General features: G+C 36.4%; 1 protein-coding gene across 2 annotated transcripts in view; it reads left to right on the top strand.

Moving 5' to 3' along the window:
• Positions 1–27,128, top strand: part of LOC145678610 (solute carrier family 53 member 1-like) — a 189,376-nt gene that overhangs the window by 91,852 nt on the left and 70,396 nt on the right. The window contains exon 3 of one of the 2 annotated variants that reach the window (XM_081748958.1): positions 25,972–26,125. In XM_081748958.1, the coding sequence (XP_081605084.1) occupies positions 25,972–26,125 (154 nt within the window). Of the gene's footprint in view, positions 1–25,971; positions 26,126–27,128 lie in introns of those variants that run through there. The other variant, XM_081748959.1, reaches the window with a different exon arrangement.

Genomic DNA, 27,128 nt, shown 5'->3' with positions numbered 1-27,128 from the left:
TTAATCAGTAGGTCCACGTCTCATATAGCCTCGCTGCTAAAAGGGACGATAAACTCAAAATCACATCACACATCTTTGTTTTCGCCTTTGTTTTAGCTCATAAATGTCTCTGTTCATAAGATCCTTAGTGGTTAGCGTACGCGCCTTTGGCGTGGAAGACCCGGCTTCGATTCCCGGCGAGAGCTCACGTGGTTCGGAGTCCACGTTAATCAGTAGGCCGTCTCATATAGCTTCGTTGCTGAACGAGACGTTAAACTCAAACTCAATGTCTTTATTCATAAATGTCTTTGTGTATGGTTTTTCATATACGTGGCATGGACATTAAATTTTGATTTCTACGCCATATGTATCTAATTACATACAGACCTATAGAACGAACACAACAAACTTGGAATATCTACATTGTTTGCGTATGGAAAATAATCACGTTCTACTGTACAGGACAGCCGTGTGTATGGAATTCCATACACATGGCAATCAAGGTATTAAGAAATGTATAATAATAAGAATTATTATTATTATTATTATTATTATTATTATTATTATTATTAATAATAATAATAATAATAATAATAATAATAATAATAAACAGAAAACGATACGATCACTTACATAATTTATAAATATAAGTTAACATTTAATAAGCATATAACTGCAATGGAATTAAGTTGTTTTTCTCTCTCCCTGAACGCTACAGCCCTTATTGTTCTAACGCGTAGAAGAGAACTTGTGGCACCCACGATTTGGGGCGGTGTGTGGTCACAACTTGGTATCCCTTTGTTTAGTCCTAGCTTTCTAGACGGATGCAGTTATTACCGGTAGAATATACAAGCAAATTGACTTTTGTATTACTATTAAAGTAAATAATTACACTCATTCCTTCAATGTGATACTTGTGGTTGCTTAACCGTATACAGACAGCTGATCCATGGAAAAATCGTTAATAATAATAATAATAATAATAATAAATAACAGGAACTCGACAAATATTCTTGCAAATAATAGGAAAAAGTTTGCGTCACACTGTTCACTTTGCTGGACACACCAGTGTTGCGCGTTATACCGATTGTGGCACACTGGAATATAGGGTATGTTTTTTTTTTTCAACTATTCCAACTGCTTCAATTGAAATGGATCTATAATAATAAGAGAATGAATTTAGTCTTCTTACCCTTCAATTTAGAAATAAGGTTCGCGAGAATTTCATAAAAGAATAATATACTCAGAATTGTATATAGTAGTTTGTTTTATTCGAAATTACATACTTCCTGCAACTGTTTTTTGATTGAAATGATTTGAAAATAAATTTTTAAGTTTTATGTCCCACGATTATGCCGGATAGCCTAAAGGAGACAGTGATGATAAGAAATGAATGAAATGGTGGAATGAAAAAAGTGGGATAAAACGGGAGAACCTCGAGAAAACCCACACACACAGTGTTTGTCCAGCACAAGGTTCACTTGGCGCGAGCATAGATCGAACCAAGGACTCCATGCACCAAAGGTGAACGCTCTACCACTGAAACACCGTAGTCTCTGAAATTACTTATGGAACTACCGAGAACTATGCTGTAATATTTGAATGTGCTTCAAGTTTACAATAATTAGCTTAGTTAAATTCATTATTAACAATTAAATAATTGCATTCATTATTAACAGGTAAATGCTGCTGATGCAAAGACTTAAATCTAGCGATACCGCGAGCGTAAGTATTAAACAGAGGGATTTTAAAGGGCCCCCTGAGCTGGGGGCCCTGGGCTCCATTGGCTCCGCCCTTAATCCGCTAATGCCTATAGATTATAAATTAAAGGGGACGGGCCGGGTCCGTTCTAAAAATTCCGGCCCGTGCAGACCTCTAGCTCCTGTGTATATGCTATCTGAAGATATAGTAGATTTTCGCTTATCCGACATAAAACAGGCAGGCAGAACGCCGGATAATATGGATGTGTTAAGGAAAGACCTATAAAAAGTCAAACTATGATATAATTTTACACATTACGCATCTAATTATCATCTTTGCAAGAAACAAATATAATGCATTGACTCAGTGACGTATCCAGCGTGAGGTCCTGGAAGCTGTCCCTTACCAAACCTCAAGCACTTTTTAATAAACCTACTTTTTCCCTTTTGAGTTTTTTTTTTATGTCAGATTACTTTGAGTCAGTGTCCAAACTGTGGACAATGCGTTGTTGTTATAATTCTAACAAGTAACACTTCCCAAGTGTAACACTCCGATTTTGATAAAATTTGGCAGGTAGATACTATACATAAAATAAACAAATAAGTGCTTTTTTATTTTTTTTGCTGAAAAACGGTTTTAGGGGGCAAAAGCCCTCACCCAAAATTTGAAAGTTGACGCTCGAAAGGCAAAAACAAGTGGACCAAAGTGAACGAAATTGTGAACAGATATTGCGGACATAAAATTAGAGAATACGTGTTTTGTATTTTCCTGGAAAAAAACGGTTAGGTGGGGCACAGATCCCTCCAAACCTTTGATCATGAAATATCAAAAGTGCTAATAACAGTATGTCAGAAGTGCCTAAATTTACATGAAGAATTGGAACAAAACTTTGTGTTAGGACAATAAGCAAAAAATAAACAAATTCGGCTTTTTTATATCCTTGCGAAAAAACGGTTTTAGAGGACAAAAGGTCCCCCGCATGAATTTTGAAATTTGACGCAAGAAAGGCAAGAAAAAATGTACCGAACTGAATGAAATTGTTCACAAATGTTGTAGAGGTAAGATGAGGAAATACGTGCTTCGTATTTTCCTGCTAAGAGAAAAACATCTTTTGAGTGGACCGAGGCGTTGAGTGTCGGAAGGATTGGACCGAAGCGAATGAAATTGTCTGTAGATATTGGATATGAAAAATAAAGCCTCTCGTGTTTCACAAGTGTCTCCATCAGATTTCTTCAAATTTGGCAGATCAACATCAAGCACAAACAGTATGGCGTATTTTGTAGTATTTCACGAGGCAACTTTAACCCTTACAATGTTTTTCCGCATAAACAAAAACACGTGCCGATTAATTTCCTGTTTGCTGTTGATGTGCCAAAATTGATAGGGACATCTTTAAAACACGAAAGTCCTTATTTTACATACAGTCTATACAATATCTACACACAATTTCATTTGCTTCGGTCCACTCCTTCCTGCACTTTTACGGTAATATTAACTTTTTTTTGGAGGGGCTCTAGGCCCCAACACTGTTTTTTCATACAATTTAAAATGCATTTCATTTATTGTTTTGCAAATTGTCCCTATACGAAGTTTCGTTGCAATTCTCCATACTCTTTAGGAACTTCTGACGTATACATACTTATTTGCACTTTTGATATTTCCTAATCAACAGCTTAGAAGGTCCGTGTCCCACTCAATCGCTTTTTTTCAGGAAAATACGAAACACAATTACCTCAATTTACGTCTAGAATATCTGTGCACGATTTCAAAATTTTGGGTGGGGAATTCTGCCCCCTAAAACCAATTTTTCGCAGAAAATAAACCCGTATTCTTTTTTTCTTTTCTTTTCTTTCTTTTTTTTTTTTTTTTTTTTTGCGTATTGTCCCTACACAATGTTCCAATTCTTCATGTCCTTTAAGCACTTCTGACATACTGTTATTAGCACTTTTGATATTTCACGATCAAAGTTTTGGAGGGGTCTATGTCCCACCGAAACGTTTTTTTTTTTTTTTTTTTTTTTTTTTTTTTTTTTTTTTTTTTTTTTTAGGAAAATACGGAACCCATATTCCCTCATTTTTCGTCTACAATATCTGTGCACAATTTCATTCATTTCGGTTCACTTCTTCTTGCCTTTCGAGCGTCAACTTTCATCATTTTGGATGGGGGATTTTGTCCCCTAAAACAGGCATTCGTTTAGTTTTTGCGTATTGTCCATACACAAAGTGTCATCGGAATTCTTCGTCCTTTACACACATCAGACATATTGTTACTAGCACTTTTGATATTTCATGATCAAAGGTTTGGAGGGGTCTGCGTCCCACCTAACCGTTTTTTCCAGGAAAATACAAAACACGTATTCCTTCATTTTACGTCTGCCATATCTGTGCACAATTTCGTACACTTTGGTCCACTTGTTTTTGTCTTTCGGGCGTCAACTTTCAAAATTTTGGGTGAGTGCTTTTGCCCCGTAAAACAGTTTTTCCGCAGAAAATAAAAAACATGTATTCGTTTATTTTATGTGTAGTATCTGCCTGTCAAATTTTATCAAAATCGCAGTGTTACACTTGGGAAGTGTTGCTTGTAAGAATATACCGTAATACCAGGTGGAATTAAAGAACACTTTTAAATGGGATTACAATTTCGTTTCCGGTCTGTTTATAACATTACTGTATTAGAACGATACACTCATTGCCATTTGCTATTTTTGTTATGTGATATACGTAGCAGACAGTTTTCCTTACATGTCTCTAGAAAATATTTTTTGATTTCGTGTGAGTTAGAATTAAGTTTGACCGGTTCATAAATGACAAGTAAGAAACGTTTAAGAGAAATACAGAACTGTTGCATTATTATTATTATTATTATTATTATTATTATTATTATTATTATTATTATTATTATTATTGATATTTTTGAAACATTAGAATTACGCGCTTACGAGGATTCGTGTCGGGTCCCCTCCGAAAAGAAAAGCTGGATATGTGCCTGCACTGAATGATAGACGTATGAGTCAAGGTATAGACGAGCGTGCTAGGCGATCGAGTCCGGAGCATCAGAAACAGACTAAGAGCACAACTTGCAGTTCTTCTTGCCGATTGATGCTGCTTTTTACCTGCTATGATATGTCGGATAATAATGTGAAATAAACGAAGGTCAAGACCATGGCGTATTGGTGTTTCATGCACCTAAACCTGTAAAATATTTGTGCCGAAAACATCTTTCACTCACTAGCTAAATTTGAGGGTATGATCGCTCATCTTGCCTTATAAAGTATAGTCTTATAAAGAATATATATAGCATAATAAAAACCTTAAGACCAAATTCAATGATTTCTATAGTTTTATTTTTTAATAACGGGAAACTTGTTTATTTCATCACGATAAATCATGTTTGATACTAAGATGTCTGTTTCTGACTATATATATTTTTCATACTTTATTGGAGACAATTTCTTTTTCAAGAAAAGAGGATGATAAACGAAGCTATACAACACCATAAACTGAAAGCAATCGGTATTACTAATAGTACACTAATTCTAAATAAATACGTCATCAGAGGAAACAAAAAGTTATTTCCTAATTGTATTGTTTCAGTTTTATTAACATAAAAATTATACACTTTCTACAATGTTTTGTAAAGAAAAAAATTGAACAGGACCGGATGGGATTCGATCTGGTGTCAAAACAGTATAAGAATTACTAGTCCGTCACTCTACCCACTTGCCCACTCAGATTTTCTTTTGTTGCCTATCTTTTTCTTAAGAAATAAATGCTCATGGCTATAGAGCATGTCACTTCCAAACTTAAGACAACAGTTTTTCTCTTTGTTTATATTTTCCGTATAACATCTTGCTTACAGAAGCTAATTTATATTTGGCAGACAATTTACACCCTAGATTTAAGCCAATAAATGCAATATTTTGCTCCAATTTCTAGTTCCTTGATTCAGCTGTTCTCCTACTAATCTTGTTATTCCCTCTGCAATCGTGCTGTGCTACTCCAAAAATTCCCTCGAAAACATTATTGCCAGTATACACAAAACCGAACATAATTTTGTTTTTTGCTTATATTTTTATTATTTTATTATATTTTTTGGAAATATCTCCTTAGATGGATTGCTTTCTATTATCTCCACGTACTAATAACTGAATTTTACCAATAAACATATGGAAAATGGAATAATTGCGAAAAATTGTGAGTTACAGTATACGCGCAATATTTTTTGCGCATGGGAGTACATTTCGAATCATCATTCATAACTGCGCAGTTATACGTAGAAGAAAACTATTGTTTATTCATTTTTGGAAGTTTTCTTCTTTTCCTTTTTTTCTTTTCTCCATTTCAAAGGATAACACCGAAAAGTTTACAGAAATAAAAATAAGCTTTTCGTTGTTGCATGTTCTCAAAGATTTTGCATTGTAAATACTGGTTTTAAAAATATTAATACAGTATGTAAAACTTGCAGTTAAACAGAATTTTCCAAGAATTGTGCTATATATTTTCAATTATGCTTTATGTTTTATTTTCTAAAATTATGCTTTATTATGCTTTTAAAATTATTTTCTTCTGGACCCGTAGACAACTAGAACCATGTTCAAGGTACCAAGCATATGTGTAAAATGCCATTATGATTTTTATGCGTTTTATGCTTTTGGGTTGCCCTTCTCGGTCCTAGCATTGTCGCATCGAATGCTACAGCTCTTGTTACTGATCTTTATATAAATAAAAATGAAAATTACTATTTTGTGACTTAATAACTCTTGAAGCACCCGGCCGATCTCGATCAAATTTTCAAGATAGATGATGTTCGGCTCAGGGATGTTTTTTATCATTTCACTTTGATGGTAGAACGTAGGGGAGGAAGAGAAGAATATATATGAAAATAAATAAAACTTAATGGGCCTTATGCAGAGGTCCTTTTGACGTCTGATTAACGCCATACTACGGGATTGACTAATGAATGGGTATCAAAATTGTATTCAGAGACTCTGATTAGGACGTAGTATTTGACGAAGTTAATCACATGTGACTAATTAATCTAGAGCAGAGGCTAATCATTTACCCACGGTTTAGCGTGAGACACAACAGTTCGCATTTCGTATTTCGTATTTCATGTATTTTCATTTTTACAGACTACGCATGTACTCATCTAATTTTCCGTAGTTGCCACACTTATTTTTTTTTCAACCGATGCATTGGGTTTATATTAGTTAATCATACCCAAATCAACGTTTTAGTTGTACTCAAATTAGACTCTGAATACCAAAAAGTGCACCTTACTTAGTAAGGATCTAGTATGACACTAACTAGTCTGTGTCTAACCTCCGATTAATGAATTCTCTCTGAATACCGCCCAATAACTCTTGAACAACGGGGCAAATCTCGATCAAATTTGCCCAATAAATGAGATTCGGGCCTGGAATCACTTTTATCATTTCACTTTGACGGTGCAACTTCGGGATGGAGAGGAGGGAGATATATAAAAATAAATAAATATATAAGTAACTACGTTTGTGACTTAATAACTCTTGAAGCACCCGGCCGATCTTTATCAAATTTTCAACAGAGATGAGGTTCGGGCCGGGGGTGATTTTTATAATTTCACTTTGACGGTGCAATTTAGGGAAGATGAGGTGAGAGATATTTAAAAACGATCGAAAATGACCGATTTTAGTGTCAAGTCCATAGTTTCCGATGTCGCTGAGATGAAAAGTTACACTTCCGATGCCGTTTAAATCCAAATCCAGTCAACAATAGTAATATTTAATTTTTATTTATATACATTATTTATTACTTTCTAATTTTTCATTATATTTTGTTTCTATCGATTTAAATTAATATTTTAACCCAGCGAAGCAGTTAATTGACGCTAGTATCATAAAACAGTAACCTATCACATTCTCCTCACCATTTTTACTACAGCTGCATTTGAAAGAACGCAGTTTGCAAAGATAATAATAATAATAATAATAATAATAATAATAATAATAATAATAATCTTCTTCATGGCACTACAGCTCTTTGACGAGCCTTCGCCTTCATCAGAATCTGCCTCCACTTCTTTCGGTCTGCCGCACTCGCCTTCCAGTTCCGTATTCCCATTTCCTTCATGTCCTCTAGGACCGTGTCCCACCATCTCCTCCTTGGTCTTCCCCTCGTTCTCTTTCCTTCGATGTTAGCGAAGAAGATTTTCTTCACTACTCTTTCTTCCCCCATTCTGACAATATGCCCCACCCATTGCAAACGGCTAAGTTTGATGTGCGTTACTATGTCTACGTCGTCGTACTTATTGTAGAGTTCATTATTATATCTTATTCGGTATGTATTTTGGTCTACCTTCACACCTCCATATATTTTCCTTAAAATCTTCCTTTCAAAGTTCCCTAGTAGTTGCATTTCCTCTTTCCGTATAGTCCAGCATTCTGATCCATATGTTACTACGGGCCTGATTAATGTTCTGTATATCCTGGTTTTTGTAGTTTTAGAGATGAGATTTGATTTTAGAAGGGGTAGCAGTGCAAAATATGCTCTGTTCGCAGTGGTGATTCTTCTTTTGACTTCCTCACTTTGGTCATTATTTGATGTGATTGTTGTTCCTAGGTAGATAAATTCATTCACTATTTCGAAGTTGTGTGATTCTATATTTATGTGTGTCCCGATTCTTTTCAGATGTCCTGTGTTCTTAGATACGACTAGAAGTTTGGTTTTTCCTTCATTTATTTCAAGTCCTACTTGTTTCGCTTCTTTCTCCAGGTCTATAAACGCTTCGTTTACTGCTTTCAGACTTCTTCCAATGATGTTAATATCGTCTGCATACCCTAGAATTTGATGGCTATTGGTCGTTAGGGTCCCTGTTCTTTTTATGCCTGATCGTCTTACTGCTGCTTCTAGTACCAGGTTAAATAGTATGGGGGCTAGTCCATCTCCCTGTCTGACACCTTTCTGCACTGGGAACGCTTCTGACATATCGCTTCCTATTTTTACTTGGGCTTTCGATTCCTTTGTACTGATTTTACATAACTGAACTAGGATTCCGGGTATCCCTAATTCCTGGAGTGCATTCCACATTTGCTTCCTATTTATCTTGTTGTGTGCTGTTCTGAAGTCTATGAATAAGTGATACGTGGTTATGTTTTTTTTTCCCAGAATTTTTCAAGTGTCTGTCGGATTGTGAATATTTGGTCCGTGGTTGATCGTCCTTTTCTAAAGCCACCCTGATATTCTCCTACCAGTGCTTCGTAATATGCTTCCAGTCTATTGCGTATAATGGTTGTAAATATTTTATATGCTGTTGTGAGTAATGTGATTGCTCTATAGTTATCGCATGATAGTTGGTCTCCTTTTTATGTATGGGGTTTATTATCCCTGTTTTCCATTCTTCAGGTATGTCTCTCGGGTCATTCCAAATTTTGCAGATCATTTTGGGTAGAGCAATCACTATTTCCTCTCCTCCTTTCTTAAGTAGCTCTGCCGCTATTGTGTCAATTCCCGGTGCTTTGTTGTTTTTAGATTTTTTTATTGCTTCTTTAACCTCTTGAAGTGTTGGGGTCTCTGTTTGCATCTCTCTAGTTTCTTTGTTTTCGAAATTTGTCTGATCTGTTTCATCTGGTTCGTCGTGGAAAGTTCTTTCGTAGTATCTAGACCACCGGTTCAGTATCTCTTCCTTGGAGTTAGTATGCTGTTGCCTTCATCCCTAATTGCAGTGCAGTATGGCTTAAACCCTCTTTTTAGTTGTTTAACTTCCTTGTAAAAGAACCTTGTTTCCCCTCTATATCGTACGTTCTGAAGTTCTGCTATTTTGCTCTCTCTACTGGATTTTTTCTTTTGTCGGAGTAGTTTTTTGGCTTTTCTCCTGGCTTCATTGTAAATTTCTTGTCTTTCCCTTGTTCTGTGAGTTAGCATGTTGTTCCTAGCTATATTCCGTTCCCTTATTGCTATCTCGCACTCGCTGTCAAACCAGTCGTTCCGTTGAGGTTTGTTCCTTTCTCCTATTGTTTCTTCTGCTGCTCTAACTATGTTGTCTTTTATTGATGTCCATGTATCGTTGACGTTTTGTTTTCCTGTCCATTGTGTTTCCTCCATATATTGAGTGATTTTGCTCCTATATTCGTTGACTCTTTGTTCGTCCCTTAATTTCTCTATGTCCCATTTCTTGACTTGGGGCATGTTGGGCTTCCGTTGTGTGCTTATTTTTGTGTAGATACGGGTTACTACCAAATAGTGATCGGAGTCTATGTTAGCTCCCCTCCTTGTTTTCACGTCTTGTATATTGCAACTGTGTCTGCTGTCTACTACAACATGGTCAATCTGATTTTCGGTCTTCCCGTCCGGTGATCTCCATGTTACCTTGTGTATTCTTTTATGTGGGAACCATGTGCTAGATATGGTCATGTTCTTGGAAGCTGCAAAGTCAATTAACCTTATGCCGTTGCCGTTTGTTGTTTCATGCGCGCTATATTTCCCTATCACCGGGTAGAAGCAGCTTTCTTTACCGATTTTTGCATTCATGTCACCTACTATTACTTTCATATCATACTTCGGACATTCGTCATATGCTTTTTCCAGCTGGTTATAGAACTCGTCCTTGACTCTATCATCCTTTTCTTCGGTTGGTGCGTGGGCTGTGATAATGGTTATGTTGTATGGATTTGCTCTTACTCTGATTTTACATATCCTGTCGCTGACTGGCGTGAAGCTAATTATTTTACTACGTATTTGACCCCTGACTATGAATCCCGTTCCAAATTCTTTCTTTTTGTTGTTTCCACTGAAATAGATGGTTTCCTTTTGTCTTTGGTGAATGCCTTTGTTGTCCCATCTCATCTCTTGTATGCCACATATGTCTATGTTATATTTCTGAATTTCGTTTGTTAGTTCTTGCAGGGCCCCCGGTCTATGTAGTGTTCTAACATTCCACGTTCCAAGTACCAGTTCTTTGTCCTTTTTTCGTTTCCGGCTTTCCCTTAATCCGTCCATTCCGAGGCGATTCTTCCGGTCTTCTAACAGTAGTTTTTTTTTTCCGGGGCCAAGTTGTCGGCCTGACGCCCAACCCCCAACCTGGAGGACCAGGCCCGACTTCCTCCGTCCCCTTACTTTCCACAGGGATTTTTACCACAGAGGTTTTATACCCTGCCTCCGGTAAGGGTTAACAGCACCACCACTTGAAGGCGAAGTCGGACTTGGATGGGAGAGGTGTGAGGCTTCATTTCAAAAACAGATCTGCCATTCGGTGCACTTCACCACCCGAATAGGTGCCAATAATAATAATAATAACCTAAAATATACATGAAGCAACAACGCTTGAATGGGCTGACTGATTTCTATTCAAAGTGAAATAACAAAGAAATTCACATAATATGAATTAATGCAGAACTTATTTCAAAGAGGCGACAACTACGGCGAGAAGTTCCTTTCTTTTAAAGTTAGGTACTCTTGGGTCAAATAAACAGTACAGTGTGATTATAAATGCAGTAATATTGGCCAGCTTTTCCAGAAAGATAAGGGCGGAAGTAGAATCTATACGTACAATACTGAGTCTATATATTCATTTTGTTTTGATTCCAGGCGATCTGATACCATGTAAAATGTAGCGAATGCTGTTTACTACATTGTAATGTTATGAAGTGGATAATAATTATTATTATTTGTGTTAAATATTTAGCAAAGTATCACTAACTGATACGGATGGTTAAAGGTAGCACAAAAAAATCATGATCGATAGAATTCTCACGTACGTTATTGGCCCGAAATCGAGTTGTTTTTGAGTATCTCTACAAGGATGTGACCTCAAAAATCCATCTTGATATGTGTCAGTCGTTGGGGAACCGTGCAACTTCTAATGCTACTGCGAAAAATTGAATTGCAGATATCCAAAAGTTACATACAGTAGAACCCCTCTTGTTCGCCTTCGGCTGATCCGCCACTCCGTTTGATCCGCCCGTGCTCGAGCCGAACTTGTTTCGACTCATCAATCGTGGATGATTCACGAGGCCCATTGTCGTTTACTGCCGTCGCGGCATTGTTGTTTACTTGCTCTTAGTGCAGTTTTTGTGCGTTTTTTGCAATGTTTTTACTAGAGATGCAAGGGCTCGAAAAAAAACCGGCTTTTTTGGAAAAAAACTCGGTTTTTTCTGCTTTGCTTTTTTGCTTCGGAAATTTTGGGCTTTTTTCAAAATACTGCTTTAAATTGATAAAACAGACTTTGTATCGGTTCTCTATAACACAAAAAATCATTTAATTAGTGGTTGATGCTGATAATAATATAAAACATCGAAAATAAACTATGAATTTCGAAAAAATATTTCAAAAAATTTTTCTTCAACATATTTACATTATGAATTCCACAGGATTAACCAATGTATATAATAAGAATTTTTTAACCTCCTATATACAAAAGTAAGCAGAATTGGCAAGAACCGTGGTTGTTTTTGAAAATGCCAAAAACCCGTTTTTTGGGGGATGTTTAAACCAGGCTTTTTTGGTTTAAACCAGGCTTTTTTGACTTAGATTTTTTGCTTTATGTATTTATATTACATATTCACAGAAATAGCCTAAGTTTGTTTCGCCTTGATGTTATTATGCAACAGCGGGGTTATGCCGGAAGAACTCCCATAAGCTTAAAGAAGTGCGTCAGTAAATTTCTTAAGTTGAGAATCTCCCGCCCTAGCCATTGGGAAAATCCCGTCATTACTTGAAATGTAAGACAATAACGGGAAAATCCTGTTATTGCTTTGCATGTAAAATTTAAAGGTCAACGTACCATAATCAGTACGCTAAAACTGAGGTATTAAATTACAAAGGTGAAAGGGAAATAAAACTATTGCAGGTGGTTTGATATCTGGAAACGTTACCATGAAGTTCACACGATTCGCATTTTTCATTCTTTTTATTTTTGTGGTTTAAACCAGTTATTAAAAAAAAAGTTGGTGTAAATCAGCCAACCCTAAAAGTAAACACTTCTTTTTAAAGAATACACAAATAACTAGCAAAATAGTATGTAGTATTTTTACTTCAAAATATTCCATACCCTCTTTTTGAAACAAAATAAAATTAAAATAAAACATAAGAGAAATACTTAGATTTATATGATACACTTAAAGACTGCACATCTAGAGCTTTTGGTCTGTATATTCTTGAAATTTTACAGTTAAGTTTTATAGAACCACCATCACAGTTTACCCAATGCTCAAGTTTTCTGAATTTTTAACAAGAGGGATTCAACATATCATTACGGAACTCCCCCCCCACCAAAAAAAAAAAAATAAAAGCTACGGAATATATTTAAGTTAAGCTAAATACAACTGCACAACAAACATGACTGAGTGATTAGCTTTTGCGCTTCTATCGGGAAGTCCGGGATTCAACCAGCATCGACCATTCTGACAAAGCTTTTCTTCATTCCATCTGTGAATGTAGAAATAGTGCGTGTACTGTGAGTTGGGCGACTTCCTTTTTTATTGTTTTTAAATCGTTATTATTACTAATTACCAGCAGTGACGGTTTTGCGAAGGTTAGGGGGGCGGTCTTTCGGACTGAAGCCTGTTCCCCAAAATTACGGAATGTCTGCAACAAACGAAATATCTATTATTTATGCCTTTACTCATAAACTTTAAGCTCCCGTCAAATAAAAATTACGAATGTTTAAAAAAACTAAACATTAGTAAGAAACCCTTCCCAAAATACTTTTCTAAATCCGCCACTGATTCTCAGTATAAAATGATTTTTAAAGTTGTATCCGGAAGATTATTGCTAAACATATAAACGAAACGAAATATTAGTTATGCGTGTACTCATAAACTTCAAGCACTTCCCAAATAAAATTAGGACTTTTTAGGAAACGAAACAATCAAAAAACAAACCCTCCTAAAGTACTTTTCTAAATCCGCTACTGATTATTTGTATAAATTGGTATTCAAGGTTGTGTCCGGAAAATTATTGCTAAATCACTTCACAGCTACAGTATAACAGAAATGTGGAAGTACGGTTTGACGGATATATTGAAAAACGTACGCTTTGACGGATAAATAGAAAAACGGGCAAGTTTAACTTTTGCGCTGGAAGCTAGAGTTCTAAAAGCTCTTAGAAATGAAACACGGATGACAAACTAGAGAAGAAAAAAGATGTCGATAACTCAAAGTTAAAATAAAGTTAAATAGCCTCTAAAATTACCCTCAAATACTACATTCTTCATGTTAGCTTTAATTCGTAAAACATGTGCTCCATCCATCTTGATGGTGAATTTCAGAGCGAAATATCACATTCAGGTCATGGAATTCTTATCTAACTATAGAATATACTATAAGAAAGCTATTTAGATAGAAAAATCATGAAGTTGAAAAAAGCCAAAATTTCCAAAATTCTCGTTTTTTTTCCCAAAAAAGCCGGCTTTTTATGTGAAAAAAACCATCGATTCAAAAAAGCCGGCTTTTTTGCATCTCTAGTTTTTACTATAGAGAACAATGGAGTCATTTTTGAGCTCAGAGATTGTTTATTTTACTGTAAATCCGTATTTTTCTGTATTCTGATAATCCTCTTTTGCATTCCGACCATACCCCCAGTTCCAAAGATGACGGATTAGAGGGTTTCTGCTGTACGTTCATTGATGATGAACTTAGTTCCGGTGCAACTTCAACAATGCTGACCCATAAAGAATTGGTGTCATGCATGATATGGTATTGCAGAATCGAAGACCTTTGCTGCGTCATAGAAACTATTGGCATTTCGCATAAGATTAAAACACCCCATGATGAAGTGCTGAGCACACAAGTCTCAGAGCCTGAGGAAAAATTTTGGCGAGAAGATAGGTTTCCAAATGTCTGAATGTTAAACACGGTCGGCAGCGAGTTCAGTTTTCTCTCCAGGTACTTTTTTCCCCTCTCCCCTCGGAGTTGAAACATCGCCCTGAGCCAGACCTAAGATATATCAAGCCTAGTATCCAGTGTGCCCTCAACTTATTTTTATTTCTCCCCCGACAAACTTTTCTATAGAAAAAAGCATGAGCGAATGCCCTCTTGTAAGCAGAGATGGAGTGGGTCAATGGGTCGGTGGGTCAGTGAGTCAAGCTTTCTGAGTGGGTCAGTGGGTCGTGGGTCAACAGCATGTTACTCACAGTGACCCACCACCCACCATGACCCACTGCGACCCACCACCCACCGTGACCTACTGCGTCCCACCACCCATTGCGACCCACCGATTTTACTGTAAATCCGTATTTTTCTGTATTCTGATAATCCTCTTTTGCATTCCGACCATACCCCCAGTTCCAAAGATGACGGATTAGAGGGTTTCTGCTGTACGTTCATTGATGATGAACTTAGTTCCGGTGCAACTTCAACAATGCTGACCCATAAAGAATTGGTGTCATGCATGATATGGTATTGCAGAATCGAAGACCTTTGCTGCGTCATAGAAACTATTGGCATTTCGCATAAGATTAAAACACCCCATGATGAAGTGCTGAGCACACAAGTCTCAGAGCCTGAGGAAAAATTTTGGCGAGAAGATAGGTTTCCAAATGTCTGAATGTTAAACACGGAACGCTAAACAGTATGATCTACCGACCCTCTCTGCTCACTACATTGTAGGCAATATCTTCTGAAGACTGGTAAATTTGTCTCCGTTTTACTTTCAAGACCTTCATTTCCCTTCCTTTTCCACTTGTTTCTGTTTACTTACCTGAGGTGAGTATATCTAACCAAGTGAAAAAAAAGAACTTCAAGCACTTTTGGATATTGATATTTTTAATAGTAACTAGCTGAACCTGCGCTCCCTACATAGCGCATCATTCGCATATGAGTATATATCTCATTTCTCACAACATCTGTACATGTCCCTTTACAGACACAAATGAAAGACGTCTTGATTTTAAAAAATCCGCAAGGGGTATCATAAAGGAGAGATTTTTTCGATTATTTTTTCTTAATATGTCGCACCGTTTGCAAGATTTGAGCCTACTTCCGGTTGGAGTTTCTATTTCATGTACGACCAGTGTTTCTTTCTTGCATGCAGTATGTAATAAGCAAATACATTACATATACAATTAATTATAATGTCAGTTATATATGGTGTTCATTGGGCAAAACACTCAAAAAATAAAGATTTATCTTAGACTCGAGAAATGGTTATCCTTTCTTTTTCACTATTATTTTTCCATGGAACAAACGCCTGAGACATATACAACCCCAATATACAACATTGTGGTGTTGGAATGTATAACGCATAGGAAATGATGCTTTAGTTTTTTTTTTTTTAATGTCAACGCTTCCATGTGTACCCTAAAAAATGTAATAACGAAATAATGGCCATTTTTTAAATATTCAATTAGAACTGGACAATCTACGCAAAATTTCATCAGTGAAAACGTCATCTTTCTAGAGCCTGTAGTTTCCGAGATCTCATTGTCGAAAGGATTGACCACAAACATATAAATATAGTTTAAAAGAACTCGGAAGATGGAAGCACAATTCACATGCATTGATTTTAGAGCAGGCTTATTAAAATACAAAGGCTTTGAACAATAATTTTATATCATAAACTTTATGAAAAAGATATAGTTAACTAATTTAGACTATTTAAAGTACAAATAATCAAAGTGTTTGCCTCTGTTAAACGTGAAATCATACATAACCGTAAATGAAAGATTTGAAAGCCAAAGTTATAGGTTGGAGCTGGGGCGCTTTCAGTTGCAATTGTAGTATTTTGATAGATAGATAATAGCAATAGGACTTACACTACAACTTGGCTTTCGAGACCTGTGAGTTTTTAGAGCTAACTACTGGAAAAAGTACATTTTTGAATCACTGTAATATATAAATTATTATATAAAAGATTGAATGTAACTGTGTGCGCCTGATAATCACGGTCAAATTGCAAAGTCAAATGAAATTACTTTTGGTATATAGTTAGTTCTTAATCCAAATTGGGATATTATATTGCTTTTATTATAATGCATAATATCCTAAGGAGATAATGAGGATCCGAATTTTTGCGAAAAAAATGAGTATCTTGCAAGCCGTTAAACTTACGGAGCTGAAATTCAGTGTATTAACTCTTTATTGAAAATAAACAGAATGTCCTAGCATTTTTTAAAATTCTCCTTTATGTGGGGGGGGGGGCACTTTCTCTATATGGAAAATTGGTAGTGGTTTGGCTTATAAAAATGATCGAAAACGATCCATGTTATTTAAGAAAAATATCAGAAACAAAAAATACAGTGCTTGGCTTCACATATCCATTGCTTTCTGCTATAATAATTGCTGAAACTTATGTTTATTATATGGAGCGCTTACAGCACAGGGCAATCAACCCATAAAGTTGTAAGAAAAATAGACATAAAATTTGTACTGTAAGCTTAATTACACGGAAATTTGAAGTTTGATTGTACGCATAATTGAATGGAAAATTTTACATTTTTTTTTCCATTTACGTTGGTCTACTTACTTTGATTTGAACTTTGAAATTTCATTCTTTTTTCCACTGAAAAGTATTGATAATGATAATTTAATTGAAATTCATCGTAATTTGGCACATGGCAAACAGCAGTGTGGTAATTGAAGGGGAAGGAGGAGGGAAATTCCCATTCACCTCTGAACACTTTCCAGGAACCTCGTTCCCTTTCGCTTTCTAGACGGGGGAGGGAACTTGATAATGGTATCAAACCTACATGTGTAATTACAAAAATTAGATTTATGAACAAATAAGAAATCATCAGTTTTGTCAGGCTTTAATTGATAATTTATTCACAAGATTCCCTATCAAAGGCGTGGTAAATGAAGTTTCTGTTCTACATGGGTCGATATGGGAAAGATGTTGTATGGTGATAGAGAGATGATACTTCTTGCTGAGTATTTCAAACCTGACCAAGAAAAATCGTTATCAGACTTAAGTCTAACAAGTAGATTGTCGATGAGAAGTTGCAGAAATCGGGTAGAAGTATTATCAATTTCCACGACAGAGTGCGAACGGGGATTTCCTCTTATGAATTTACAGATGACTGATATTAGAAATAGACTAAGTGCTCAAACATTGTCTAACTTGTTGCTCATCAATGTTAATGGCCCACCGCTAGACATGCTCAAAGTAGACGAGCTAGTTATTTCTTGGCTGAAGGATGGACATCATTCCGACCGCCAAAAAGTTACCAACAGGAAATAAATTCGATTTCAGATTTGTTTTAAGTTGGAAAATTACGAGTTAAGGAAAATGTATGCTTGTATTACTAATGGGTTATTTGTGTTATTCAACTTTGTACCTACTTTTTAGTAACACTCTTCTTTGCTTTAGGTAAACTACTTTGAATAAATATTCATAATAATTGCAATTATGCATATTTGTAACAGGAGCGTCATTTCAGATTTTGCTTGGGGGGGCAAAACCCCTTGATATAAGTAAAATTTTGCGTAATTCACTGATTTACTGCTATTTTATTGATAAAATCTATAGAAATCTCAAACTCAGGGGGGGCAATTGCCCCTCCCTGCCCCCCTAAATGACGCCCCTGATTTGTAACTTAAATTTAACGTGGTGTTTTAGTGATTACACAAATTACAATTATGAGCATACTTTATGGAAATGCTCTCACATAGGGTACCCGAGCACCTTTATACCCTATGAACAACTGATTTTTCAAGTCTTTTGTGAGAAAAATTCTATGAACTGAGAAACCATAACCTTTTCCATATTATACAGGGGTATTTTCCTGCGAATAGAAGTTTCTTGTGGAATGCGTTCAGAAATTAACACTTGCAAGAATACTCTCTTAGTACAAGTATATTTTAGGCACACACTAATTTCCCTCCACCTCGAACTGTTTCAATTTCCTCACTGACATCGTAAAGGTCAGATCCACCGTTATTGTAACAGAGTGGTGCTTGAGCAATTAACTAGAAATTCAAACTCCGATTAATGACAATTTCACAGTCTTGTTTTATTACAAGTGTAAACTCTTTAGTAAGTTCAGAAAAGAGGCCGTGGATCGTGTTCAGTTGATGATGATGGATTTTGGTGGGTCAGAGTAGGTCACGGTGGGTGGTGAGTCAGAGTGGGTCACTGTGGGTGGTGGGTCATGGTTGGTCAGTGGATCATGGCGGGTGGTACGTCAGAGTGGGTCACGGTGGATGGTGGGTCATGGTGGGTCGTGGGTCAGAGAGGGTCATGGTGGGTGGTGGGTCAGTGGGTCGTGGGTCAAGTTTTCATTGACCCACGCCAACTCTGCTTGTAAGCACATCATTTACCTTTATACAGAGGATACAAGCAGATTTTAGTAAAATTCGAATTCAGAATATAACTTACATGCACCACTTTCAAACTGTTCATGAGACAATACGGGTTTGAAAGCTGTAGAAAACACACCTCATCTCCACTCCCAAAATATTCATGTGAGATTGCTCGGGGTCACGTGATGGCTGGCGTTGTATGGAACTCTGAGGGCATTCTTGTTATAAACTTCCTAGCAAACGGTGATACATAACTAGAGTACATTATTGAGAAATATTAAGTCATTTAAATGAAAAAGAATAAAGTGTGAGATCGCCGTGGAGGGCTGTCTATAATCGTTCTAATGCACCAAGACATTTTCAAGTTCATAGATACACAACAAACTGCGAAGAAATAAGATAATATTGTCTTACCAAATTTAGTATCCTCAAACCTTTTTTCTGTTCCCTAGCTTAATAATAATAATAATAATAATGAACTATTGTTAGTAGTGATGGAGGAGTTACTAGGGCTGATAGTGATTCCCTGAACAGTAGAATTCCGGATTTATTTTCAGGTTTACAGGGGGGTAGCCAAGGGGGGGCCCATCGGGGCCAGGCCCCCCCGAATGGTTTCCTGCCCCCCCAAATGACCAGCTTTTAAAACATCATAGTAAAATTATCTCGCTTCATTTATTTAAAAGTAACAAAGTTTATTGACAATTAATAATTTACGAAAAAATGGTATGGAGAAATATTGTTTTTCCATACACATCGAAAAATAGTATAGTATCTCTTCCTTATACCGATCGAAAAATAGGATACTTTTTTGTGACAGCAGATTACACAATTTACTGCGATTTATATTTGACAGTTTGAAGACAAATGTCTTTACAAGGTACTACAAATACAGCCATAAAACAAAGGCACTAAACTGATTTGTAAGTACAGTATATTTTTATATGTTTTAACAAGTGTTTTAAAAGACATAGAGGATGGAAAATTTGGTGAGAAACAATGTTTTTATTCAATTAGGATTCATTCGCTCTCTCCTTTATTTCTACTCATTTTAATAAAATAATTGTTGTTTTTTTTTGTCACGAATAATAAATAAATATTTTGTCAGAAAACCGCAAGGAAATTAAGTGAAATTTCAAATAAAATCAATCTTGTGTAGATAGGTTCTGTATACAAGGTCTTAAATATAAAGGTAACCAAGAAAAGTTTTGTTGTTTTTTCACCCACCACCTTCGAACATCGATATGTCACCTAACCTGGGAGATCAAAACTAGTCCCCATCAGCATCGACGACATTCTGAAAACGTTCTGGAAGGCCATGGAAACCATCGCGGTAGAACTTGGTGGGCCGTGAAACGAAGAAGGTATCAGGTGCATTTTGGACTTTTACTAGGGATTTGAACTGGCGTCCTCTAAGGTGATTTTCCAAAAAATGGAACAGATGATAATCGGACGGTGCAATACCCGGGGATCATAGTGGTTGCAATATTCTTTCCCATCAAGGCGGAGAATGTTGTTCTGAGTCATCCTAACCACGTGGGACTTAGCGTTGTCCCGTAAACGAGGATCCATTTGCAATTCAGAAGTGATGGCTCCAGAGTTTTGAGTTTTGTTGAGCACAGCTCAACTGCTGACACTACACAGTTGCATTGATACTCTGACCAGCTGGTAGCAGTTCCCTATGCACGATGCACCAAACACACAGAAGGACCTTATTCTGGTACAGTGCTGGTTTCGGCTATTTTGAAATCGGTTCATGGGATGCTAACCAATGATGATGGCGCCGTGGGGCTTCGTATAAAACCTACTTTTTATCATATGTCAACGCCCTGTCCAGAAATGGCTCCGAAACAGTAAATAAACACAGGCGACTGCCGCGTTGCCTTCTGGCCCGGAGTCAAACATGTGAGACCCATCGACCCAACTTGTAGTGCTTCACAGTTGATGGATGTGCTGCCGAATGGTTTCTCCACACACTGAATTGTAGTCCCACTTCCTCTTTGTACATGTGTTGGTCTTCTGGCACGTGGTGTTTTCGGGTGTTTCGCCATCGTCCTTAAACTTGTTAAGCCATCGCTGCACTGTCCGCGTCGTCACGACAGCCTCACCAAAGGCCTGGCATATCTTCTGTCCCGCTACAGCGGCGTTTGATCTTCATCTGAACTCGTTCAGCATACATGCCCTTATGACGCTCTGTGGATGTACCATGTTCCCTCTGTCTTTACGCAAGTTCACGGTGTGTCTGAATTGCCACAACCAGATAGTATGTTGGATATATCCACACCAACAACTGACGCTCGCCGTATCTCCACTCGCATTCAACTCACGGTGTGAGGTCCAATTGAACACAGACCTCCACGAAAAGGGACAGAACTTTCTTGGTTACCTTTATAGTTATGCACAAAAGTATTGGTCCCGAGCAGTAGTTCTTGATTAAGCATAATAAAAACTATCTTGAACATAATTTATGAATAATAATAATAATAATAATAATAATAATAAGCTAAAATAGTGTTTTTAGTTTTCCAGAAGGAAAACAAAATTTTCCTTTCTTTCAGGCCACAAAAACACTAGCAGCAACACATTTTTTTGGTTTTGTACATTGTAGCTGGCCCCCCCTCAAAAACGACGGGCCCCTCCTACACAAACCTGCTGGCTACACCCCTGCTACGAAAATTTTATGGGTCAATGTAAGAAGTGATTTACACTAACGAGGATCCACATTGGAATAAAGAGAAAAAGATTTTACGCCTGTACGATTTCTTATTTTTGGATAAGTTAGTAAGTTGTCAATCATTCCCGTGTAATACATATAGGCTATTATATAAGTGTACCACAAGAATAACTGAGAAGTTAGAAAATATAAATGAATAAAATCACCCAGTGGAATTCGATCCATTTTTATGTTCGAAAAGTGTGTGTGTTTACCTAGAACCATTTTTTTCCATTTGCCAAGCTAATATTTTGTTCTAAAAGTATCATTTCATTAAGTACTAACCAAAGAGAAGCTGAGTATTCTTCATGTGACATTAAATGAAGAAAAGATGGAAGCTTCACGAGATATTTAAAGTTGTATTTTAGCATATTAACAATCGATAACTCCATAAAGAAATAGGTTCTTAATGCATTTACTACTGCATTATCATATCTGCCGTTTACATTGAAGATTGAACTATTGTGCTATTTTTTTTTTTCTTTTGAAAGATCTTCCAAAATATGTAGTGAAAAGTGTTTTATAGCCCTTGTTAAATCGAAGCTTTTAATCCATATATAACTGCATCTATTCCCCCTTCCCCTTAAGAAACAGTGTAAAAGAAGCGTGTGCTGAGCAATGCATCAGGCTATGACGTCCTTTATTCATCACATTCTTGCGCTGAACTCTTATAGTTTGAAATAATTCCTTTGTTTACAAGCCGTTATGTTTTGAAGAAAATCTTTTAGAACGGACAAAGAGCTTAACTCAGTAGATAAGGAATGCGAAAAAGGAATAGAACTTTGACGTCAGCTGTCATTGGCACTAGAAATAAGTCCTAAATGTTGTAAATGACTGATTGGAATGTATAATTATCTTGTACAGAAACTGAAATGACGTAATTTACTGTATATTGCTTTGTTTTCTGAGTTTCCACTTCTTCCAGGTTATGCAAAACAAGTGTTTTGCAATTGGATTCTTTGAGACAAATTCTTTCTGATATCAACTTCATTCTGATATATAGGATGATTCACACAAGTGTATGAAATCCCTAAATGACTAAATATAATATTGTTGGCTATCTGTGAGAGGCTCAAGTTTGATTCCTGTTCAAAATTCACATGGTTGAGATTGTAATCAATTGTATAGTATAGTACGAGGTGCAGACGAAAAGTACATGCAGGTTTTTCTAAAGGCCGCATTTTTCGTCATTTTAAGAAAGCAACTGCAGCATAGGAGACCTCCATTCTTCATCTCTAAGCACTACAGGTTTTGTTTACTAGGTGACAGCATTTGAATCACAGTGCCAGAATGAGTAAAACGTGTTTCAGATACTACCTGGGAACATGGAATCGTCGGTTGAAGAGTAACGGTTAATTATGAAATTCCTTACTGCAGTTGGAGGTTTTGCAATTGTATTTATGGCCAATTGTAAAGTGTGTCTGGTGATAGTCCTCTTGCAGAGAACACTGTTAGGAAGTTAGTGTGTGAGTTTAAAGTAGTGCAAACGAGTGTGAAAGGAGAGCAGAGCCCTGGACGTTAAAAAACAGCATCAACTGACGCTACCATTGCCTGTGCTGAAAATTTCATCATGAAAGATAGGTATGTAACCATGCAGGAGATTTGTGATACACTGGGGCCAATGGAAATGAATAATTACAAGCGAACTCATCCTTAAAGGAACCCATACACGCAGACACATGCATGAAGAAACCTCCCAACATGCATGAAAAATGATAAAACCACAGGCAAATTGATCGCGTATGGCCTCGTTTATGCATGTTGAAAGTTTTCAAAATCTGTAAATATGCATTGTGGTTTTGCCGTTCTTCATGCATGTTTACCGTGTATGTACTCCGTTCATGCAAGTTGGTTGTTTTATATTTAGGCCCGCCAATCACAACAGCGGAAGAAATCACGTGACATTTTCCTCCGATTCATTTTTCTACCGCAAGTTGGTACGTGTGTAAGTAAAAACTTCTTCCAACGTGCATGATGAAACAAATCTTTCGTGCAAGTTGGTCATGCTCCAAGTGTTTGCGTCTATGGCCCGTAAGGAAAGTTTATTCTCGCTGGGTTCCACGAATGCTTAATGACGATCAAAAAGAGGCAAGGATTCGATCAAGTGTTGCAAAATTTGACACACAGCGGAAGAGAGGGACGCAGTTTCTTAGAAAGTGTTGTCACAATGGATGAATCATAGATTCCATTATTCAACCCAGAAACAAAAAGAAAGAACAATATTCCTTTAGCCCTCCTCAAATTAAGCCCCTCTTAAAATAACGTTCAAGTGATTAAAGGTAAGTGCTAACTTTCGCAAGAGAGAAAACACCTGTGACGATTTAAGAAAAGATTACCTGGTAACCCTGATGCAACCCATGAGAATCACGCCTTTCCATCTCAACTATGCCCCTTCTGGCGCTGCTGTCGATATGTGATTTCCCGTACCTCCTTCGAAAGAGGAGGGACAAGTTCTTGCGGCCGAGATCTTTCAATTGTTAAATGCGTAAGCGTTGCCAGAGTGGATTATTTCACGGACTTCACTGTCCTCTGTCTTGTTATCCATTCTAAGTAGCCTACGATCTTCACTAATCAAAACCAAACGATTGAATGACAAATCGTGAATGACAATTTGGCAACACAGCTAAGGTCATTCACTTCTTTTCCGTAAACAAAGGGGGGGTCCTCCATCAGAGGGCAGCGGGGGTGGGGTCAAAGTATAGTTCACATAGTTTCCGAGGGCACAGGTGGAATAGACAGGCTCTAGAAGTTATATGCAAAGCCCTTAAACAAGTGGTCAAATCAGTGGTGCCAGTAATTAGGATTTTAACATGAGAAATGACTGATTTCATGTAACGAATATTCGATAATAAAACATGAAAACTAGCATATGTTTTGAAACCTATAGCATTTCACAATTTAGAAACCATACTATGTAAACAACTTAAATTTTTTTCTGAAATTGAATGACTCACCGATTAAATGACAGGTTATTTGTTGTATACAAGAATTTATACCATACACTAGGTAAGTTTTCTTAATTTGTAGCGTCCCTTTTCAGCACCGAAGCTATATGAGACGTAGATCAACAATGTAAGGTGGAACACGAGCCACTACAACGTGTTTAAATTCAATGATTTATCTCCTGAAATTGAACTCGGGATCACGTGTATCATATGCGCATTCGATAACCACTAGACCAGTGAAAAGAACCTTTCCTTAGTTCGTAGCGATAAAATGCTACTTTTTACTGATTACGTCTGTAATTAATAGTCATAAAGTTAATCAAATATGGCACATGAAAAATTGCACTGAATATAACTTGGTATAAAATATATATACAATGTGTAATAGCATTTGAAAGCAAACAAATTGTTATTGTTACACTCAAAGCATACTATAGACACTTCATCATAGTAGGGGCAATTCAAATGAAATCGATCAATTTCCAGGTCAAAGGTTGCTGCCAAAATTTATTTTTTTAATTTTTTACCTAAGATTGTACTACATTCAGGGTGTTGAAAATGGGTATTCATTTATTTGAAAAAAAAAAAAAAGTATCTGGAAATAACACAGAAAGGATTAAATTTCCCTTGAAGGGATGGCGCGCCGTTTTTAGACCAACAACTGTACCAGACGAAAGAATTGTATGTTTTTCTTGCTCAAAAGGATGGAAGGTTCAAAGGGCGCTCAAAATGTTATCCGCTGTAACATTTGGGAATAGATATTATCTTGTTTGTACTAATAACAGATTGAGAGCAGATTATTAGTGTAATACGCGTATATTGACAAAATAAACTTTTGTTGTCTTGTCTCGTTGAAATAACACAAGAATAGTTATATCTTCCCTCTTGGGAGGCGCGCACTCTCCGCGCCTGTCTTTTGGATCCGCCATTGGTTTACTATAAATGTGATGCGAATATAACAGCTAAACCTATTTTTAAACTATTTGTATGATAATGACGTTGTGAGTATTTGTATGATAATGACTACGCAATCTTGACTTTGTATACCGTAAATTTGTCAGTATAATAATTCTATCCTTTGTCAAAGGAGTTACAAGTTTGTTACATATTTCATAAGTAGTAAATACATAAACAGTTTTGTGGTTTTCCTTGTCTGTCAGTTCCCTTTTTCTGCCCTTTCTAAGAAATCGGGCTGGCTACGTGCCTGACTGATGGTGTATATTTTCGACTTTAAGGATATTTGCAATATTTTAAACAAGATACAGTAGAAGCTTAGGACTAAATAGGTGCATCTGGTTGAGTTGTGTCATTCAATGTGTACGAAAAATGGACAAAAGTAGTCTACTTAAGTTTTTTTTTTTCTTTTTTTCACAGCAAAGGGGAAAATTGCTGTAGAATTCACCGTGCGTTATTTCATTTTGCAGGAAATGAAAGCTATGATCTACGCAACTGTCGAGGTGGCTCCATCAGCAGAATCTATTGAACCGGAAGAATTGCAGCGCCACTATACTAACTTTGATGAGCAGTTTTTCCAGTACTGTGATAAAGAATTGAAGAAAATAAACACATTTTTTGCAGGTATGATAATCAACAAGGAAATTATTATTAAGAATTTGAGCAAAACAATATCAAATAAAAGAAAAAAACGTAGGTTATTATTAAACCAAAACCAGCGAATATTCAATAACAACGAGAATTAAGTTTAAAACGTTCAAAGTTGAATAGTTTTAGATAGTTCTATACCTAGCTCCTGGCCCTACAGTTAAGGGCTTAAAACTGTGCCAGCGGATTTACATCTCTAACACTTAAATATTATCCATTTTGGAAGTATTGGAAGAAGTAAATGTTAGTATTGTGGAAAAAATGACAGATGTTTCACCACTTCATATGGTAAGAAAAATCCTCATCTATTCATCCACTCAGGTAGAGGGATCCTCATCTACGTGATTTTGCGAACTCTAAAACCTCAGATCAAATGTCCAGACTGTACATTGATAAATTATTTCTTACATTACATCCCAGTGAATGGATTCAAAATCCCGAATACATGAAAGGTGTAAAAACCGATAAAAAAAAAAAAAAAAAAAATCTCGACGATACAGGTGAAAGCAGTATCGAATTGTTTTAAGATTCCAACAAGTTGATAACTAATGATGAAAAAGAGAAACAATTGTTGTTGCAAGCCCTAGTGACCAACGGAAAACTTGTTGCAATCAAATTTAAAAAAAAAGAAAAAAAGAAAAAGAAAGCTGTATTAGAAAGTGTAAAGCCATCCACTTCAAAAGGCTATTCTAAACTTTAAAGCTGATTTTCATTTTAGACATGTAATTGATTGATGTACTTTATACACATTTTCAACATCTTAAATGTTTGTATCAATACAAATTTATTTGGTGCAAGCTGTTTCATGTTCCGTTTTTCAAAATCGCAAAAACAATGTAAGTTTCATTTGGTAAAAATTTTGTAGTAGCTTTGAGCACTGCCTTCTAAGTGAGATACAGGAATGAAATTTTGACAGAACACTTCTCTTACCAAATGGAATGTATATAATGTATATGTAATGGATTCGGGGTTAAGCGAG

The sequence above is a fragment of the Thermobia domestica genome, chromosome 2 (assembly GCF_964235325.1).
Source record: "Thermobia domestica chromosome 2, izTheDome1.hap1.1, whole genome shotgun sequence".
NCBI lineage: Eukaryota > Metazoa > Arthropoda > Insecta > Zygentoma > Lepismatidae > Thermobia > Thermobia domestica.
The sequence above is the reverse complement of the archived record's forward strand: the minus strand, read 5'-3'. Positions and strand labels throughout refer to the sequence as shown.